This window comes from Haliaeetus leucocephalus, unplaced genomic scaffold (genome assembly GCF_000737465.1).
Source record: "Haliaeetus leucocephalus isolate CR32 unplaced genomic scaffold, Haliaeetus_leucocephalus-4.0 Scaffold566, whole genome shotgun sequence".
In the NCBI taxonomy this organism is placed as follows: Eukaryota; Metazoa; Chordata; class Aves; order Accipitriformes; family Accipitridae; genus Haliaeetus; species Haliaeetus leucocephalus.
Genome location: NW_010973002.1, coordinates 2,872,351 through 2,891,429, shown reverse-complemented (window position 1 = coordinate 2,891,429; position 19,079 = coordinate 2,872,351). Strand labels below are relative to the sequence as shown.

Here is a 19,079-nt window from a genome sequence, read left to right as displayed (position 1 = left end):
GCACATTCATTTAAACTCAGGCTCTCGGGTGAAGACAAGTATGTATAGACAGATGCATCTATTCCACAGACTTTGGTAAATATTAAGAAACATACACATCTAGTCTGCAGTCTTAGAAGTAGACTTATACAACTTACTTGACCCTATCAACTATGTCTCCCCATCTCTTTTTATTAATTAACCAGCTTATTAATTGCTATACACCTGAATAACATTAGCTGCTTACAAGTTACCTGTGCTTCAGTTTAAGTCAAAAAGGGATAGCTAAACTTATCTCCAGGCAAACAGGAAAGCCTACCAGAATTTTAGTGTTTGTTTTGTTACAAGGTTCTTGACAATAAGTGATCACTAGGTGCAGAAACCTGGACAGTTGGGAATGACCGTGCCTTAGATCTTCACCCTATTTCTCCACTCGTAATAATATATTGCCTGTTTATCAGCTAATCACTGCTACTGGATTGGTTTTGTCAGCTATTGCTTCTCCAAATTTCTGCAAAAGAAGTTTTAATGTCCATTTTTAATTAAAATCTTAATGTTATAAAAGTTGGTATCAAACAAAGTCACCAAACTAACTGAAGGTTGAAGGTTAGGTAACTTTGAACAGGCTGCTGTTCTAGAATTTCGCACTAGAAAAATAATAGATATAAAAGACTAGGAATTACAGTGCTAGTTATATTTAGATTATAATGTCCCTTTGTGCTTGCAAATTACTGAAAGTATGCATCCTTTGGTAGTATTCTCAAGATAAGAAGTTCATGTTAAACACATTCACACTCCTGATTTGCTTGAGTCAGTGCAAAGGGCTCATACCTTATCTCCTATGTAACATTGTTACAGAAGCACATCTCTTCCCCATAAATAATAAAAATACTGATGACAGCGACTTTTCAGTGAGTAGTTTTGTGCCTGATATTTAAGAATCTGAAAGACAGACAGAGTCTGTCACACAACTTGTAAGTCTAAAGAGTGACTACTACAGCAGCTGACAAGAACTCCCATCCACAAATACTGCTGCTGTATGACTTTTGGCCCAGTTTCAAAAGACATATAGAAAAACCAAAATGCATCTGTAATTCAGACTCATATAGGCATAAAGAAGTATGAACATTGCAATGTGTACTAACTAACATTACAAAACCACCATACAGCAAACACTGAACTGATGCTTCTAGTTTTAACCTTACATGTAAGCACAGCTTTCTCATGACTAACATAAAAGAATGTTTGTTCTAACAAAGCCGTTCCAAGATTTCATGCCCATACTGCGAGACTCCTCTTATAAAGTAAAACAAGTACTTGCAGTTTTGCCTATGCCAAGTGGTAGTCAAAAAGTAGAGTCTGGGAAAGAGGCTCTACTTGTTCCCGTACTGTGCATTTGTAAAAAGCCACATATCTGGGTCAGTGGCTAAACAACCTATCAATGCTTGTTAAATTGGTGAAGCTGTAAACTTCACATGAAGCTGTAAGCAATCAGGTGTATAAATACAGCAAGTCAAAGAGGAACTTCCCAAGCTATTAGAAGTTGATGCAAAATAATTACAACTGTTGTCTATTTACTGTTACTATCAAACGTGAGCCAAATAAGAATTTATGGGCTTGAGGTTTACAAAAGTAATGTATAACATATCAAGGAGCTTAATGTACCAATGTACCAATATCAGCATAAACCCTCAATATTTTATTTTTCATACTTGCCAATTTAATATCAATCTGTTGACAAAGTTATGCTAATACTAGGAGGTCGCTGCTGATTAGGTTGTTTGCTTAAAATTGGAAGATCTGTTCTTTCTGTTCCATATATCAGTTTTTCTTCCTGAAGACTGCAAGCTGAAAACCTGTTTGCCTCTGTACCGGATATACCACCACGATTATTTGGAACTGTGACACCACTGACCTGTTCAAAGGATTTACTAAACACAGTAGTGGTCGTTCTGGCCAGACCATGGCTGCCTGGCTTAGGCAGGGACTGGCTAGTTGTCAGTGTTAGTCTCTTCAGAGAGACAAGCTCTAGATTCTCACTCATGGCTCTCTGAGTTTGTTTTCGTGACAAGTGTTCTCTGCAGGTTTCTCCTTCTTTTTCTTTTCCTCCAGCTTTGGTTCCTCCAGACCTTCGTTGGCTCTTCCCTAAAAGGTTCTTACTGCTCATGTTGCTGCTGTTAGATAGGGCAGACTGACTTGTACTAGAGGTAGCCCTAGAGTAAAAACCTTCATCAGTTTCAGATACTTCTATCAGTTCTTCTTGAATTGCTAAATCAGTATTACCTGCATGGTAGAAAAAGAAATAAAGAATTAGCAATTTCCTTTCTCACATTTATTGATTTTATGTATTGCTAGATTTTGATATTTACAAGCATGAAGCCATACAGCAACAGAACAGAGAACAGAAGACAAAACACTTACCTATTCCATTACATTTTGGAATTAAGGGTCATTAGGATACAAAGTTACAGCAAATAATGCTGCATTAACTAGATCAAAAAGCATGCCCACAATCTCATTTTGCAGTAATTTTGGGGAAAAAAAAAAATGCAGTCTTGTTAATTCATGCAGATTAGAAATTTACAGATTAGAAGGTACCACACAGAACAAAAAAAGCGTAAATCTTATTTTGAGCGAGTGCTCCAATACATGATTTTGCAAAGCTCATTAATTATAAAGGTATGTGATCAATGCCCCAGGACACCCAATACGGCACCTGCACGTTTAGCAACCCAAGAATGCCTTAGGACTGAAAGGTCACCTTCTGCATCACAGGTCTGGTGGTATGAGAAGGAAACTCAAGCACAACATGAGATCTCCAGTATACTGTGAAAGGTGGAATTTGGAAAATCTGAGGTACACAGCGAGATACCTTTCACATCCATTTTGATGGATTCTTCATACCATTGATCACCAGATTTTGTAAACCCAATAAATATGCTTAATAAACTCAAAGGTATGTTGAGTCTCACAGTGTATTTTCTGCAGATTAAATAAATCTACTTATGTCATCATTGTCTGTGGCACAGACGAAGCTGTGTGCAACACATGCATTTGTGTTATTACACATGCAAATATATTAACTGCATACTTTAATTCTCCAAACATGCAGCAGTGATCCTTTCAATCAACAGTGGTACCTTAGAGTGCAGCTACAAGTGCTCTGCTAAAACTGCACTCTGCCAGATGAGTTTATTCCATCCTCCATCATTTTTCTTACAGATTTTTGCCTCCTGATTTCTGGCATGCCTTTGCTGTCAGTTCTAGGATCTGTAGCTGTTTCCTGTACTCCCTGTAAATGCTGAACATCATTCTCTGCTAGTGCTCTGCTTTTTTCCCCATTCCCGGTCCTCTCTCCAGCCACACTTGTGACACTAATCTCAGGTATGATAAAGTTGCCCAATTCAGTAGCATCATTACCATTCTCTGGTTGTTCTAGAATTAAAGATGGATAAGAAAAAAAAAAAAAAACAACAAAAGATGTCTGAAACAAAACATGAAACAAAAGCCAATAGATACAGATGACTAAAGCATTATAAATTAAAGCAGATGTTCACATATTAACCTCTTGTTAATTAGCAAAATTAGTGAGTATGGAATTTTGCTTTATTTCTAAATTGCAGGCTTCAATCTTCCAATTACTGGCCTGCATCCACATACTGGAAAGTTCCATGCTTGATCTTTCAAAATTGAAATTTCTGAGGATCACGAAACAAACATTCAGAGATTATCAGAAATCAAAGAACTCTCCATAATTCACTTTTATGACTATATTCTCTGTATCACCATGCTAAAATTAAACTTATTTTTACAATGAAATGGCATATCAACTTCATGTGTTATCATGAAGACTGGAATTTCTACACATACAATATCATAAAGCTGCACAGTGGTCAACTAACAGTGAAACAACTAAGCCAACACAAGCACCCTTTGACTTCCATTTTGTTTCTTCATTTCAAAAAAAGATTTTCAACCAGAAAGATATTTACAAGTAGGAAAATTCTCCAGTTACTAAAATCAACTTATTCAGATAAAAATCTATGGATTTTTACTGCACTTTTTGCCACCTACTAATGAAATAACATAAATGTTGATCTACTCAGCCTTTTTAAGCTTCTTATATGAGCTTACAACTAAATTAGTTTGCAATACACTTATTTGTGTCACACAAAGTCAGTTACTAAGTACAGTTGAGAAAACAGGGATTAAGCTGCAGGGAGGGAAAGCACTACAACTTTCTGCAGCACTGGGGGAAAAAACCTAAAAAAGAAATCAAGGCAAAACCCAATGCAGCTTAGTTCCAGGATTACTTCTCATCTGGATAAGTCATCAACAGCAGATATACACGTGCTCAGCCTGGCCAAAAAATTATTCAAGGCAGTCAAAGATTCCGGCAGACATAGCCAAAAATCCCCAAACAAACAGGAAACTCAGCTGCTACCCAAAGTGTGAGAATGATGGTTATGTGTAAGCACAAGAGATTTAATAATGATATTTAATGATAAGAATGCAATAGTTCCTACAAGTTCCTGGTAAAACAAATCCCATCTTAGAAATGCCTGTCTACATTAGATGAAGATAGGTTTGAGAAGGATGAACTCTTGAGAGGAAAAAAGTGAAAATAAAAATGGGAGTTGAAACTGTATGGAAATTCCAAGTATATGCAAGTAACAAGTTACAATCCTAGTGACCTGTCAGCTCCACAGTGTTTGAAGTATTCTCAGTATCTGAAGGCCTTTTAAAAGTATTCAGAATTGCTTTATCAGCACTAGTTCTACAACCACAAAACTGCATTTAGATGACCTGGAGAAGAGAAAAAGAGAAGCTGTCAGTTACAGATAGTCACGGCACATCCTCCATGAAGATGTATACCAGGGAAATACAAGTGAAGAGAAGCAAAAAACTACACTATGTGCTATATAGTTATATATTCTATTTGTGTTATATACATATACTATATACAAACACTATGGCCACAAACTTGACAAGACTACAAATGCACTAAAAGCATAGCTCAGAATAAAGCTCAACTGAATCCCTGCTTTATTCGTAACACAGCTCTTTCAGACCTGAGGATTAATTAAGGGCCGCCCAGACTTTACTGCCAGTTTGCTACTGCACGTAACAGAATCTGGCAGTGCAGACATTGAACTGACAGTATGAAGTCCAAAACCAGAGGAATTTATGAGGAGATGTTTTTTCACAGCAGCAGCTGTAATGCTTTTTTAGCTGGAGGGGATTCTCTCTTCCTCCTGTCCCCACACTGAGGACTCTTGTGCAGGCACAGTGTACTTCTAGGTCAAGAGGGCTACAGCACTGGGCTTTTCACTAGCATTTGTGCTGTCTGCACTTATCACAACAATGAAGTAAGTCTCAGAGCTAGAAGGTTATTCTGGCAGGGATGGACATCACTGTCTCCTGGTGTAAGAGCTATCCCTGATCTTACCTGCAAATGCTAAGTATCATGATTATTTCTAACTAGTCAACTACTAACGAAAGTATCTGTTTAACAAGTTGTACTATCCAAAGGAAACAGCATTGATAATTACTGCTTTTAGCCACTAACTTCCTGATATTTGGCAGGAAACTCAAGTTAACACTGTTTCCAAGTGTAACTCCTAACAGCACTTCCTGCAGAAGTCTTCTATCATCAGTAACAAAGGTAACAACCAAGCACCATGAGCTGCAATAGTAATAATAATAATAAAAAAAATTAATAATTACAATAATGATAATACCACCATCATCAAATATAGCCTTTTGTCTAAAAACACAGGAGCAGAAAGGTTAGTGAGGAGAGATCATCAACGGTCTCATTAGCCTCATTGGTCTAATTTTACTGGAGTGAGGTACCTGTGACTTTCCTATGGCAATCTTCAAACTCCTTCCTGCTACCCCATCAGTGCAGCTACAGGCACCTTATTTCAGCAGAACTGATCCACTGGTTTCCATATGCACAAGTTGATTCTGCTAGAAACTTCATTTAGAGCCAGGACACCAGAGAGCGCAGAGGGCAGAACAGAGCTTACTGTCAGTCCCTTCCCCACCAAGGGCAGAAAAGCACTAATTAACAGCATCCAGCTCCAAAGAAAGGAGACTGAGTGCACAGCAGAAATCAGAGGAACAGAGGAATAATTCTTTTGTTAGAGATTTTTGTACAACAGCACTACTTATTGTTGTTTGGTGGTGTGCATTTCTAAATGTAATATCCTACTGTGTTATCAGCACTTCACCCATCATTGATGCAGTCCCACAGCTGTATAACCATTACCGCAATGAACTGGGGAAAAAAGCCAAATAACTTAAGAGTTTTTAACCTAAGAGTTTTACTCAGCATAATTATGCCTAATCTTTTAGTTAAGTGCTATTAACTACTTCTAATGAAAGGGAATATACCTTTCTCTGAGTTTAACACTGAGCTACAGGAAGAAATTAATGAAAAAATGGGATACTGGGTATCTCAACTCCTATCAACACTGTCTACCATAGCATCTACAGTCTTGTGGCAGGGACAAGACTACACAATCCATGTCCTTCATAGTAGCATCCCCACCTTATTTCAAAACTTTTAAGAACACCTGAAACAAACCTTCAGCTTCATAGTGCTTGGTTTTGAAGATAATACTGCTTCAAATTGGACGACTCTGGGGGTCTATCTTTGAGAAAGAGATATTAATAGCTAGTGCACAAGGCAATGTAGCAAAAGAGAAAATGAAAAACACTGCTAAATAGTGTAGACAAAACTGAATAATTATGTTAGTTTGAAAGTTAATATAAATATGCCCATAGCAGTTGACTGAAAATGCATTTGGAGTCACATTTCTGAATGCTTCAAGTGATACAACCAACCTTGACAAATACATTTCATGATTACTAGCTGCTAAGAATTAATTTAAAAGATATTTCAATCATACTCCACTTTATCATTACAGTTGCCTACGTCATTTACTTCAGATTGCACAGGCAACTTGTCCATTTGGATTGTAATTCAATTTTAACCACCACAAGCTCAAGCTGCATTTCCTGCACAACAATGTTAGCATTTTAATTATTCACAAAAGCATCAAGCTTATATCCCCAAATTAACATTCATTCCAGATTCCTAAAAGTTATAACTATTTCAGGAATTAATACTGTTTCAAAAAAGTAAGAAAATTCTCTCCACAGAGATTCGAAGACTAATGTTTCTAAACCTTGTATACTACATGAAAGTCAATTTCTGCAATGGGGAAAAAAATTAACAATCTTGCCCTTCTTCTCTAGTTGATGTCTGGTTTTGTGTTATGTATATTACCAACGTCTGCTTAGCTCTTCTTACTCAGTCTGTTACATCAGAATATTTCTCTCACATGCATTACCTCTACACACAGGAGTTTTTCCCAAGCAACGCTTCCATAGGGCAGTTTGGCAGATTTTACATTAGTAAGGAAAGCATTGCTAGTGCTTGCTTTGTTTTTTTTCCTAGCTTCCATAAATAACTATTCATTTAGGTGTTTATGTCCCTCACACACTGTATGATTCTTCTGGTTCTCCTCTATTTGTGAACAGAAATGGAGATGCCACTCAAGGCTTGTTTTTAAAACATGAACACTACAAAAAACTAATGCTAGATAAAGGAGCTAACGCTCCTCTTTTTTAAGCTTTATGATTGATAGGCAATCCAATTCAATAGCACTAAATAACTGGTTGTAAGAGGTGGCTAGTGTCAACTGACTCTATAAATACTATCCATTTGTGATTAGGTGAATCCATTTTGCAAGTGACCTTCACTTTTAGTACCTCTAGAGTACCTACCTTGGAAGTCCAAATTCACAATACTTATTTGATTTTAAAAAAAGTCCTAAGTAACAGCTCTAATGAACATATTAAAGGGTTGAGTATTACAACAATATTAAATGTTAAGTCGACCTTTTTTCAAAACTGACTTCAATCTAGAGTTCTAGCAAAGGCTAGCAAGATCTAACGTCTGAAAACTTTCATAGTAAACTGAATCTTTTAAAAGATAAAAAAAATAAAGCCCGTGCTTTACAGCCAATCACATTTGCAGCTGACATTACTTGTTTTACACAAATAGCTAGTGATTGAAAGTTGCTGCACTTGCTTCCCCAAGAGATACTTTGCTTCATCAGGTCTTCTGGTCCACATAATGTACAAGATCAAACTACCTCTCAGCTGTCTCCTCTAGCTTCCTAATCCATTTTTACAACTCATTTTTATTATACTGAAGAACAAAAATAAAATACATTTTTCCCATTACACTGTGGGAGAGAGGATAATGGTCAGGAGGTATAGAGTTTGTCATCAGATTTCTACCAATTCCAGTATTTATTTTAATTAAACAAGCATCTGTAAGCACAAGCCTTGTTACTCTTTCTGCATGCTGACTGTGAAGATCCATTCTCTATCTTTCTTTCATCAGGCATTGTGGGGCACTGAATTATGTTATTAGGAATTCTGAAATCAGGAGACCATCCACTCTGACTTTTGAAAAGGCTTTTCAAGTCACAAACAACAATTTTGTGAGTACTTTATAATGAAAATTTTGAGGAGATTAGCTAAAGTGGTATATGCATGGAACATTTACCATTTAAAACAAAGCAATCGGACAGTTAGTCAAAGATACCATAGACTCAGTTTTGGCCTTTAAACTAGCCTAAAGTTTACAACTACTCCCACACCCTGCTATACAAATTCCCCTCCACCACCACCCTACACCAGGTAATTTTCTTATTCTTCATTAAATGCTGTACCATCGAGGCAAATCCAAAGTTTTCCCAATAACCCAAACAAAATGTTGACGAGCTTTTTTTTTTTTTAAACAAGTCCTTAATCTTTCAATCCTCATTCCTAAACACTGACTATTCCTCACTTGGGTCATACTACCTAGATTATCACCATTTCTCTCAAATTGTCCTGTTGTACGAGACTCCCATAAAACACAGCATTGCACCCCATTTCTGAGTCCTACTATTATTCTCATTTCCCTTTCACCTTACTGTTATCTGCTGCAGGGCACACTTGTCCCACACATTTTTCCTTGAACTTCATCAAGCATCACCCCCTGCAAGAAGGCAATAATTGTAAAAACTTCTAGATTACTGCATTTGCTGAAAAATTTGCATTCTTGGAAGAATGGTTCCAATACTGATTCTCTAACATTTTTATTTCATTTTTTCTGTAAATGAAAAGACAAAGGGAATGTTTATTTTAATACACTTTTAATTCCTCTGAATGAACTAGCACTCAGTATCCTTAATCCATGTTCCCCTTCACCACCTCATTTGAACAAGCATCAGAACCACTCAAAAATAATAGCTGACAAAATTGCCAAACTTCAGAGGGCATTTGTCCATTTAAAAGCTGAGCTATCATACAGTTTTCTTGCACCTGGTCAACAATCCCTGCTTAACAACTGTAAGCCTGAAGAAAGGAAAATAAATAATAAAGACTAAAATGGTCCATGGGAGTCTTGGGATTTCCATAATGACTTGCTGTTGGACCTCACTCAAGTTAAAAGACACTAATGTTTTGCTCCTCAGCTCTGTCCAACAGTTTTAAGCAGTTTTTAATCAATTGAAAAGAAGTTTGGTTATTTTACCTTTCTTTGCCCTTCACCCCTCTGGCAGCTTACTGTTGGTACTACTACCACCAATGTGTACCAGTACTGCTCAGAAAACTCTATCATTATTTTAAAGTCATCTTCTACCAGCATATTTGTAAGTAATTTCCTCAATACTTACATGAATTACTTCTCAGTCATTTATGACAAGTAACTTGGCAACACTTCTCTAACCAAACTGTCCACATACTACAAAAGCTCATACAGTGCACAAAATACAGAAATGTTAATGATACTACTTCAGAATCTTTATTGAACCTACTCAAAGAGCATTCTTATCTACACTCACTCACTTAGCCTGTCGTCAGAATTACAAGGCCAGCAGAAGCAGCTGTTGCCAATTTCGATCTCTGATCCAGTGGCTCCTCCCTCATCTGAAGATGGTAGAAGTGGAATCTAATGTTTCTCCTTTTGCAGTACATTCAGCACCATTTTTTATACTTCTCAGCCCAGATCTGTGTTCTACTTCGTGGAAGACCTTATATTAGTTTGCCCAAATGTGCTCGTTTTGGCTGGGAGTTAATTTTCTTCATAGTAGCTAGTATGGGGCTCTGTTTTGGATTTGTGCTGGAAACAGTGTTGATAACACAGGGATGTTTTCGTTACTGCTGAGCAGTGCTTACACAGAGCCAAGGCCTTTTCTGCTCCTCACCCCACCCCACTGCGAGGAGGCTGGGGGGGCACAAGGAGTTGGGAGGGGACACAGCCGGGACAGCTGACCCCAACTGACCAAAGGGGTATTCCATACCATATGGTGTCACGCTCAGCACAAAGCTGGGGAAAAAAGAAAGGGGGGGATGTTTGGAGTGATGGTGTTTGTCTCCCCAAGTAACCATTACACGTGATGGAGCCCTGCTTTCCTGGAGATGGCTGAACACCTGCCTGCCGATGGGAAGTGGTGAATGAATTTCTTGTTTTGCTTTGCTTGTGTGCACGGCTTTTGCTTTATCTAATTAATTGTCCGTACCTCAACCCATGAATTTTCCCACTTTTACCCTTCTGATCCTCTCCCCCATCCCGCTGTGGGAGGAGTGAGCGAGTGGCTGTGTGGTGCTTAGTTGCTGGCTGGGGTTAAACCACAAGACCCAAACATAATGATTCATCCCTCTACCCTTAAATACTATCTTTATTTAAATAATTTAAGACAGATGAGGTCCTGTGGTAAAGCTGTTAAATGTTTGCTTTGCTTCAGGTTACTATAGACTACTTTTCAGAAGAAAACCAGGACATCAGCCTCTTTAAAGACTCAATAATTTTGTACAGCTCCCTTTAACAAAAAGGGGTTTTGTGTGGGTTTGGTGGGTTTTGGTTTTTTGGGGGTTGTTTTTTGGGGGTTGTTTTTTTTTAAAAAACATGATTAAGGAAATAAAGAATACACTTCATCTGAACTGCATTAAGATTCCTGTTCACTAGTCAAGAAAATAAAAACCTCCAAACTGCTGCTTGCTTACTAGCAATGAAGATGTGCAATAACAAAATTCTCAATATTATTTTAAACATCTGTAGGAAGTTAAGAATTCATTGCAAAATGTGTTTCTTACCATGCCTTTTCCATCTATGCCCTCGGATAGACATGCTAGTCACAGCATTTCTTGATATCCTGGATGAAGTAGGTGTAATTTCAACCTGAATGCATCTTGTACCTTCTTTGCTAGATTTCATGGCACCCTGAGGCAGTGAAGCTTTTATTGCATTAGCAACCTAGAACACAAAAGATGCAGTTAATTTCTTAACATGAAGATCCAAATTTTAGAAGAATTCTGTCAGGGGATTCTTATTACTCCAAGAAGAATACTGTGTACAATTCCAGTTTAAGATCAAAAAACCACACTAACTTTTTGCACAGGTTATAAGGGAATGCTGGTTAAAATTAGCTCTGGGAACCAATACTTGTCACTTTTTAAAACAAAGTTTCCAGTTTAAAGATGTGGCTATTACTTCAGAGTGCTTCTGCACTATCATCTAAGCTTTCAAGACTTAGAAATGTTCTACTGAAAATAGCTTGTTCACTAGGGAAGATGACAAAGTAACTAAGTACATTGAAAACACTTGTGGGTGTGTGTGCATACTTACAGATGTAACTATTCACATGATCACAGCCACATAGACATTCTGGGATTTAGGTTCCTGGTGTGATGTTGCATCATGTGTGTTCACAAGACGGATTTCCTAGACTAAAAATTCTATTCAAAAAATGTTGAAATACAACACCTACCAGCAGAGGTTCTGGATACAGTTCCAGCTGTGCTCTATACAAAATGTCATCCATAGCTTTACGAGCCAGGTCCCATTCTCCATTATAACTACAAAGGTAAATATATACATAATAATAAACATCTATATCAACAGATGAACCTTCTTGGTCACATAACCTTCAGAGGTTTAGTGTTCCTTAAGAGCTCAATTTAGAGGAGTTGATCTACTTGTGTTCATTAGCAGTAAGCCTGCTATTTAGAGAACTTGTTCTGAAGTAGCACCTACGGAGACAAAGTTTTATTTTCATTGGCCACCCTGAGCAGTTTAAAAATGACATAATTAGTTATTGATCAGCTAGTCATGAAATATTCTGAAATTCAAACAGGATTATTTTAATATTACTCCACCTTTTTAGTATTCCTGTGTTGCTAGTCTGTAATTATTTCAGTTAATAAGAGCTTCACACATTAACATGACTGTCAAAGGGTAGATGACATCAGCATTTTAGAGAAAAAATAAGACCTTTTTTCCTTAACTAGACTGATGTCAAAACTAAGCATGCAAAAATGTGGACAGCAGATAACAGTTGGAAAAGATTTTTTTAAGAGATATTTTCACATCAGCAGTTATACCTATTAAATGCTGTTCTAGCCCTCTTTCCCCAATATGACATAGGTAACTTCAGCCAACTAGTTGGAGAGCTATGTTCTCTTCCTGAGGACCTTATTGCTAGACACAGCATCTGTCCACTAGAAAATAAAACATTTCAAAGGTAGCATGCCTAAATGAGTGTAGAAAGTAAGCTGACATTTCTTTATTTTGTAAGCGTACAAAAAAAACCCCACACAACTTACAAGGCATAATAAATCCCTGTTAGCATTTGCACCATGAATTCAGATGAAACTGGAATCCTACTGTTGACTCCCTTGTACTTTCTCACTTGTTGGCGAGGATATCCACAGACACAAATTCTAAAGAAATCATGCATTTGTCATTAGCAAATAATGTAGAACCACCTTTGTATAGAATACTACACAGCAAGGTGTTTAGTATGCATTTTAATTACAATAGACCCACAGGAAGGCATCCATCAACAACCCTGTGCTGAAGCAGACTATTTCTTGTTATGAAAGAAGGGTATGCCCTCTACTGGCAGTGTTCAAATGCTTCAAAACAGAGACATCCTAGACACTCCCGTTACATTTATACTGTAGTGGAACATGGAAGAAAACTGCCAGTAAAAGCCATTCTAAACCCACACATTTGCTGCAGAACGGACAAAAAAAAATAAGTTAATGGTATTTAAGGAAATAAAGCAGCATAGCAACTACTAATATTACAGACAGAAACATAAGCGTCATTGCATATAATATGGAAGCTGCACACAAGTTTTCAAACAAAGAAACCAGAAGCATCACATTTGTAAAATTATTCTAAAATCCAGTAAAAGTCAGCTTTAGAATTTAATTCTGAACTAAATTACACATCAGGTTCTGTAGTCAAAATATTTTGGAAATCAAAGATAAATGCTAGTTAAATATTTAGTTCACTGGCTATTACTGGACTTCTGGAATGATCTTTAATGACATTAATCAAAATATTTCCTTCTCCAAACCATAGACTAGAAGGTTTAGTCTCAGAAAGCTTCAGTTCTTCAGCTTCAATACCAGAGAGACTGTAAAACTCCTCTTAAATATATTTTTTCCAGAAAAAAAATATTGAATTAAGATTGTATTGTAGTACCTTTCAAATTACATCTGTAATAAAGATTTCAGGAGCTTTTTTTTATTACTGCTAACTTTGCCACTAACCTACTGCACTTTTTTCCTCTCCTCCTCTATCCTGCAGCTCATCTTCTACTTTGGGTACTTAAAAAACAAAAGAAACCCCAAACAAAAACAACCCACAAAACCCACCACCCCCACCCCCCCACACACAAAAAGCAGACAGCGCCCCCAAGACCTCTATGGCTCCGCACCCCTCCCAGTATGTACTTTGTACCTAGTGTGATCTAAATTTGACTCTTCATGCTGATATCACAGTATCTCCAAATAAAAACAACAACAACAAAGATTTTAAACACTTCATTAGGAAAGACAGGAAGCCACACTAGTGAGAACATGCAAGGAAACGAAAACATCATGAGATGTTTATAAAGGAAAAATCATTGAATGGTTTGGGTCAGCAGGTACCTTTAAAGATCATCAATTTCCACACACCAACCCCCACCACGGGCCAGGACATCTTCCACTAGACCAGGTTGTTCAAAGCCCTGTCCAACCTGACCTTGAACACTTCCAGTGATGGGGCATCCACAACCTCACTGGGCAACCTGGTCCAGTGCCTCACCACTCTCATCGTAAAAAATTTCTTCCTTATGTCCAATCTAAGTTGACCCTCGTTCAGTTTAAAACTGTTGTCCCTTGTCCTGTCACTACAGGTCCTGGTAAAAAGCCTCTCTCATCTTTCTTATAAGCCTCCCTTATATATATTGAAGGGCTGCAATAAGGTCTTCCTGGAGTCTTCTGTTCTCCAGGCTGAACAACCCCAACCCTCAGCCTTTCTTCATTGGAGAGGTGTTCCAACCCTCTGATGATTTTTGTGGCCCTCCTCTGGACCCAAAGGTCCACAAAACAGGTCTATGTCTTTCTTTTACTGGGAACCCCAGAGCTGAATGCAGTACTCCAGGTGGGGTCTCACGAGAGCTGAGGAGAAGGGGAGAATCACCTCCCTCAATCTGCTGGCTACACTTCTTTTTATGCAGTCTAAGATACGATTGGCTTTCTGGGCTACAAGTGCATATTGCACCATATCCCCAGTCCCTTCTCCACAGTGCTGCCCTCAATCCGTTCATCCCTCAGGCTGTACTGATACTGGGGATTGCCCCAACACAGGTGCAGGGCCTTGCACTTGGCCTTGTCAAACTTCATGAGGTTAAGATACCTATGGGTATAGAATACCTACCCTCTATGCACTCATCTGATATTGAAGGTAATTCCATAAACCCTAGGCTTATGCTGACACTTTATAGAGTTGGTCAACTGCTGCTCTGAGCATCAGTATTTAGCCATAATTCTGGTCTGACACATGTTCCCTTGAATCCCTAAAATGCTGTCAGGGTGACATTTTCAGTAAGCAGAGAAATATGGATGCCAAAACCAGTAGGGAATGAAGAACTAAGATAAAAGTAAAATTGTGTAGTATCAAATAATGCAAGTATCCAAACAGTCAACATTTTGAAGTAGAAGGACTTGCTTGCATCTATGGTAATTTGCTTGGGTTTTTTTGGAGGCTTTTAAAAAATTATTTATCCCAAATACAATCAAAACCTAATCAAACAGAATAAGCAACATCAGTCTCCTGTCCACAATCCTTAGTTTTTAAATATTTTCCACCTTAAATTTTAGACCAGCATATCTAACAAAGATCTTGTAAAGACTCTTGTAAATATTGCCAAGTGCTCCAATGCTCTCCCACCTCCTCCAAAGAGGAGAGGATCTTACAGGCATCCATTACCATGTTTTGTTTGTGTGAGGAACCTGGAAACTCTGACTAGTAGAAAGTTGGTGTAGTTGACTTCTAGGTCTCTCTTGGGTTTCCTGAGTTAACAAGAACATTCTAATTTTTTCCTTAACCCAAAGTCCACTTTCAGAAATCTAGAGATAGACATGTTTACTACCAGTTCTTCCTGTTTGAAAAAGAAATGGATCAAAAATAGACATTGTAATTAAAGCTGAGGTGGGTTGGGGGGGGGTTGTTTTTTGAAGTAAAAGCAGATTTTGGAAATAGCCAAAGTATCTGTTAGAGTGGATGTATTTCTAGTTTCAAGATCTTCTATAATTTCAAGAAGTTTCAACTTGCACAGCATCCAAATATATTTAGTAAGCTTGCAGTGCAAAATGTACCAAGATTTTAGAAGACGTTCCTGATTTCATTTGGTTAACACACCTACAACTACTTTGATTAAAAACAAACAGTTCCCTCGATGGGACTTCTCCACTTAACAGCACTGCATATGAGCCAGGTCATTGCTTCCCCATTTTGAGATCTCAACCCAAAGTTATGTAAGAGATACTTTAAAAGCAAATAATGCAGCTGTAAAAACTTATGAAAAAACAAGTCAAGTTTACAAGCAGCTTTTGCAACCTGAATTTTTTTTTTCCTTTTAAATTTCAAACCAATTGCATTTCAAGTTGAAAATGCCACTTAAAGTGTAGTCAACCTACAGAAATTACCTTGAAGAAATTTGACACAATGACTGAAGAGAAACTGCAGGCATGTAGCTTAAGGCAGCATTGTAACAGAGCAGAAGGAAAGTCAGCACTTCAAACCTGGGATTTACAAGAAACATTAGAATTACATTACCAATTTTATTTTTTAACAGAAAACAAGTTTACACAGAAATTTGTAAGAGTTATTTGAACAGATCTGGTATTTCGTTTCAATAAAATTGACAATTGAGTAGTTTGGTTCTGTAAGCTTTTCCTCTTCATGTAGTAATATACACTGCTAATCTTTCTGCATCTACATTTACATGTGTTTAAAAACACAAAAACCCACCACAAAACACAGCATACACCTATCTACCTTCAGTCTATAACTATATTACAAATTATAAGTTAAGATTCATTAGTGATTCTCAAGCAAAATCCTATTACACAATTTCACCTGTTCTGTGCTGTTAACATCTCCCTCTGAGGATGAGGTCCACTGTATACAACCCTGGACAAACCATGCTGCGATAAAGCTCCTTCAGTGAGAACCATGGAGCCAATGCTGGAAGGCTAAAGGAAAAAGGGTCATTCAAAACATGTCTGCCTGAAGTCTTACTACAACACAAGTGAAAATACACAACAATCAGCATCACCATATTTGTACATAAATTTTCAACAGATTTAAGGTTATCTGACTGCTTAGTTGTCTTAGACTTGGGAAGTTATTTTTACACCAGATAAGGTACATGGCTTCAGAACAAGGAAAAAAAAAAAAAAAAGACACAGTTGGTGCATGGATATTATGGAGTTATGACTATTCAGTCCTGAAGAGGCCTCAGAGACCAGTTAGTACTCAGAAGACCGAGAAATACGTTCCTATGCCATCATGCAACACGTTAAAGCTACTTCTCACTTTTATTCTTAACAAACAGGTCTCCAAAGCATACTGCCTTTCTTGATCAGTAAGAACTTTATGTTGTAGATGTCACTTACTTCATGATAGACTGAAGGTTTGGACAAAGATGGAATCGTGAAACTCAGCACTTTGCTATGTCCCTCTTCGTCAACTATCTCCTGAAAAAGACAGAAGATACCAATGGTTACACTGTACTACAGAAACTAGACATTCAAAAATGTTAAATGCTAGGTGGGGGTGAATGGTTAAAGAAAGCCAACAAATTATTATGGGGACAGGTAGGGATACTATAACAATCCGAGCTACGAGCTAGAAATTATCTCTGTATTTGCTTCCTATCACAGTGCATTTGCTTTGTTTCTGAAAACTATTCAAATGATTTCACAAAGGGCACATGCATTTACATATATAGTCCACCTTAAAAACACTAACTGGAAATCTCAGTATGCTTAAACAGTGTTGTCTTTAATTATACACTATTTGCTAATTGTAAAGGTTAATGCTCAATAATTCTGTTCTGAAAACTATTTACCCATCAAGTAATGATGCTACAAGTAATTTGTTTTGGAAATATTATAGCTCTAGAATGACTGCAGCCTCATATGATTTGATAGTAGCAGACATCATAGTATTTGCAAAGGGCCAAGTTTGATAATTCCATACTTATAGAGTTAAAAGAAGCATGGATGCAAAGCTTTAGAGAAGCTACTTTCCTGCAAGATACCACCATAGCAGTATGTTGACAGACTTCTCACTCCTGTAAGTTAGTAGAAGACTAAGGGGTAAGGGGAAGGGAAAAAACAAAGTGCCTACAAATCACAGAAGAACACTGAAGTACTTCAAACAAAAAACTTCAGAAGTTCCAAAGCAGACCTGACTAATAATCAACACCACACAGAAAAGAACTTTTTATTTTTTTCTGCTATATTTCAGCAGCAGATTTCATATAGCTAAAGGTAGAGATTAGAGAGGAGCCTCAGTGTCTCTTAACACTCATGCCTTGGAAGGCTGAAGGACTAACTTCACATAGTAATTATTAAAACTCACATCTCAAAGTAGACTACGAAGCAGTAAAGGAAGACTGAGAAGTATCAAAAAGTCATACAGAGCTGTTCTGTCTGAAGAGTTATACAGCTCCTCCACTCTCCACATACACCACTGATACCTTAAATTTTCAGTATTGCTGCTGCATCCACACGGAAAACAGTTTCCCCAATATATGGGAGAAGAAGGGAAGAGAAATTGGGTACATCCAACCTTTTAAAATCTAAAAATACCAATATTTTGACTCTTCATTCTAATCAAATTTGTAATTAAGTTTTAGGAGTGCACTTCAAGATCGGAAGCACATTAGAAAAAAAACTGATACATACAGCCAGGAAAGCCAAAAATATCAACTGCATGCAGTACCACTATAAGTCTCCAAGCTGAAGGTAGAACAAACCAGTTCATGATCTCAAGGTTCAGCCACAATAATTCCATACCCCTGACAACATAGTGAATTTAAAATTATTCTAAGCAATACTTAATTTTTCGATTTCCTTCAGTAAGAAACTGCAGGACTCTGCTGAGCATATTAATTCCCTCAAGTTCCAAGAGACCACTGTACATATTTACAGAAGGATTACTATTTGTATTAGGCTACATCTTTCCTCTCGCTTTTGAAAACATAAAGTAGCTGTTTAAAGAGAAAATAAATATCTAAGCAGGTCACCTATTACCTTTTCAACCTTGTATACTCTCTTCTAGGAGAAAGACAAGCAATTATAGCTGTGTCCGTCAACCATTTTAGATTACTTCATCATGGAAATAAAGGAGTTAATTGACTTAAGGCTCAAGATATACCAAACGCTTTCCAGGAATGTTTTTCTTCTCAGATATAACTAAGCACACAGAAAGCACATGAAGCCTGTACTCTGCCTAAAGAGGAGTTGAATATAAGGGCTCAGGTTTTTAGGTAGACTCCTGGGTGAAAAAATGTTTTCACTCGCTTGGTAAAGACACTTGAGATTATTTTTAGAAGAAGGATGGGAGCTGCTTTCTCCAGATTTTCAGAATGGGAAGAGGAGACTTGAAGTTCGTCACTGTTTCCCTTCCCAGAAAGCCTTCCTAAAACATCCAGAACATACAAACTGCACTGAAGAGAATCCCA

General features: G+C 37.5%; 1 protein-coding gene across 1 annotated transcript in view; it reads right to left on the bottom strand.

Moving 5' to 3' along the window:
* Window positions 1-706: 706 nt before the first annotated feature.
* The window catches only part of FAM126A (family with sequence similarity 126, member A), a 45,605-nt gene continuing 27,232 nt past the window's right edge, over window positions 707-19,079 (bottom strand). The window contains exons 5-11 of the mRNA XM_010577611.1: window positions 17,005-17,085; window positions 16,466-16,581; window positions 16,033-16,128; window positions 12,652-12,768; window positions 11,817-11,904; window positions 11,143-11,302; window positions 707-2,262 (exon numbers count right to left, since the gene is read on the bottom strand). Of these exons, the coding sequence (XP_010575913.1) occupies window positions 1,706-2,262; window positions 11,143-11,302; window positions 11,817-11,904; window positions 12,652-12,768; window positions 16,033-16,128; window positions 16,466-16,581; window positions 17,005-17,085 (1,215 nt within the window). The 3' untranslated portion in view covers window positions 707-1,705. The remainder of the gene's footprint in view (window positions 2,263-11,142; window positions 11,303-11,816; window positions 11,905-12,651; window positions 12,769-16,032; window positions 16,129-16,465; window positions 16,582-17,004; window positions 17,086-19,079) is intronic.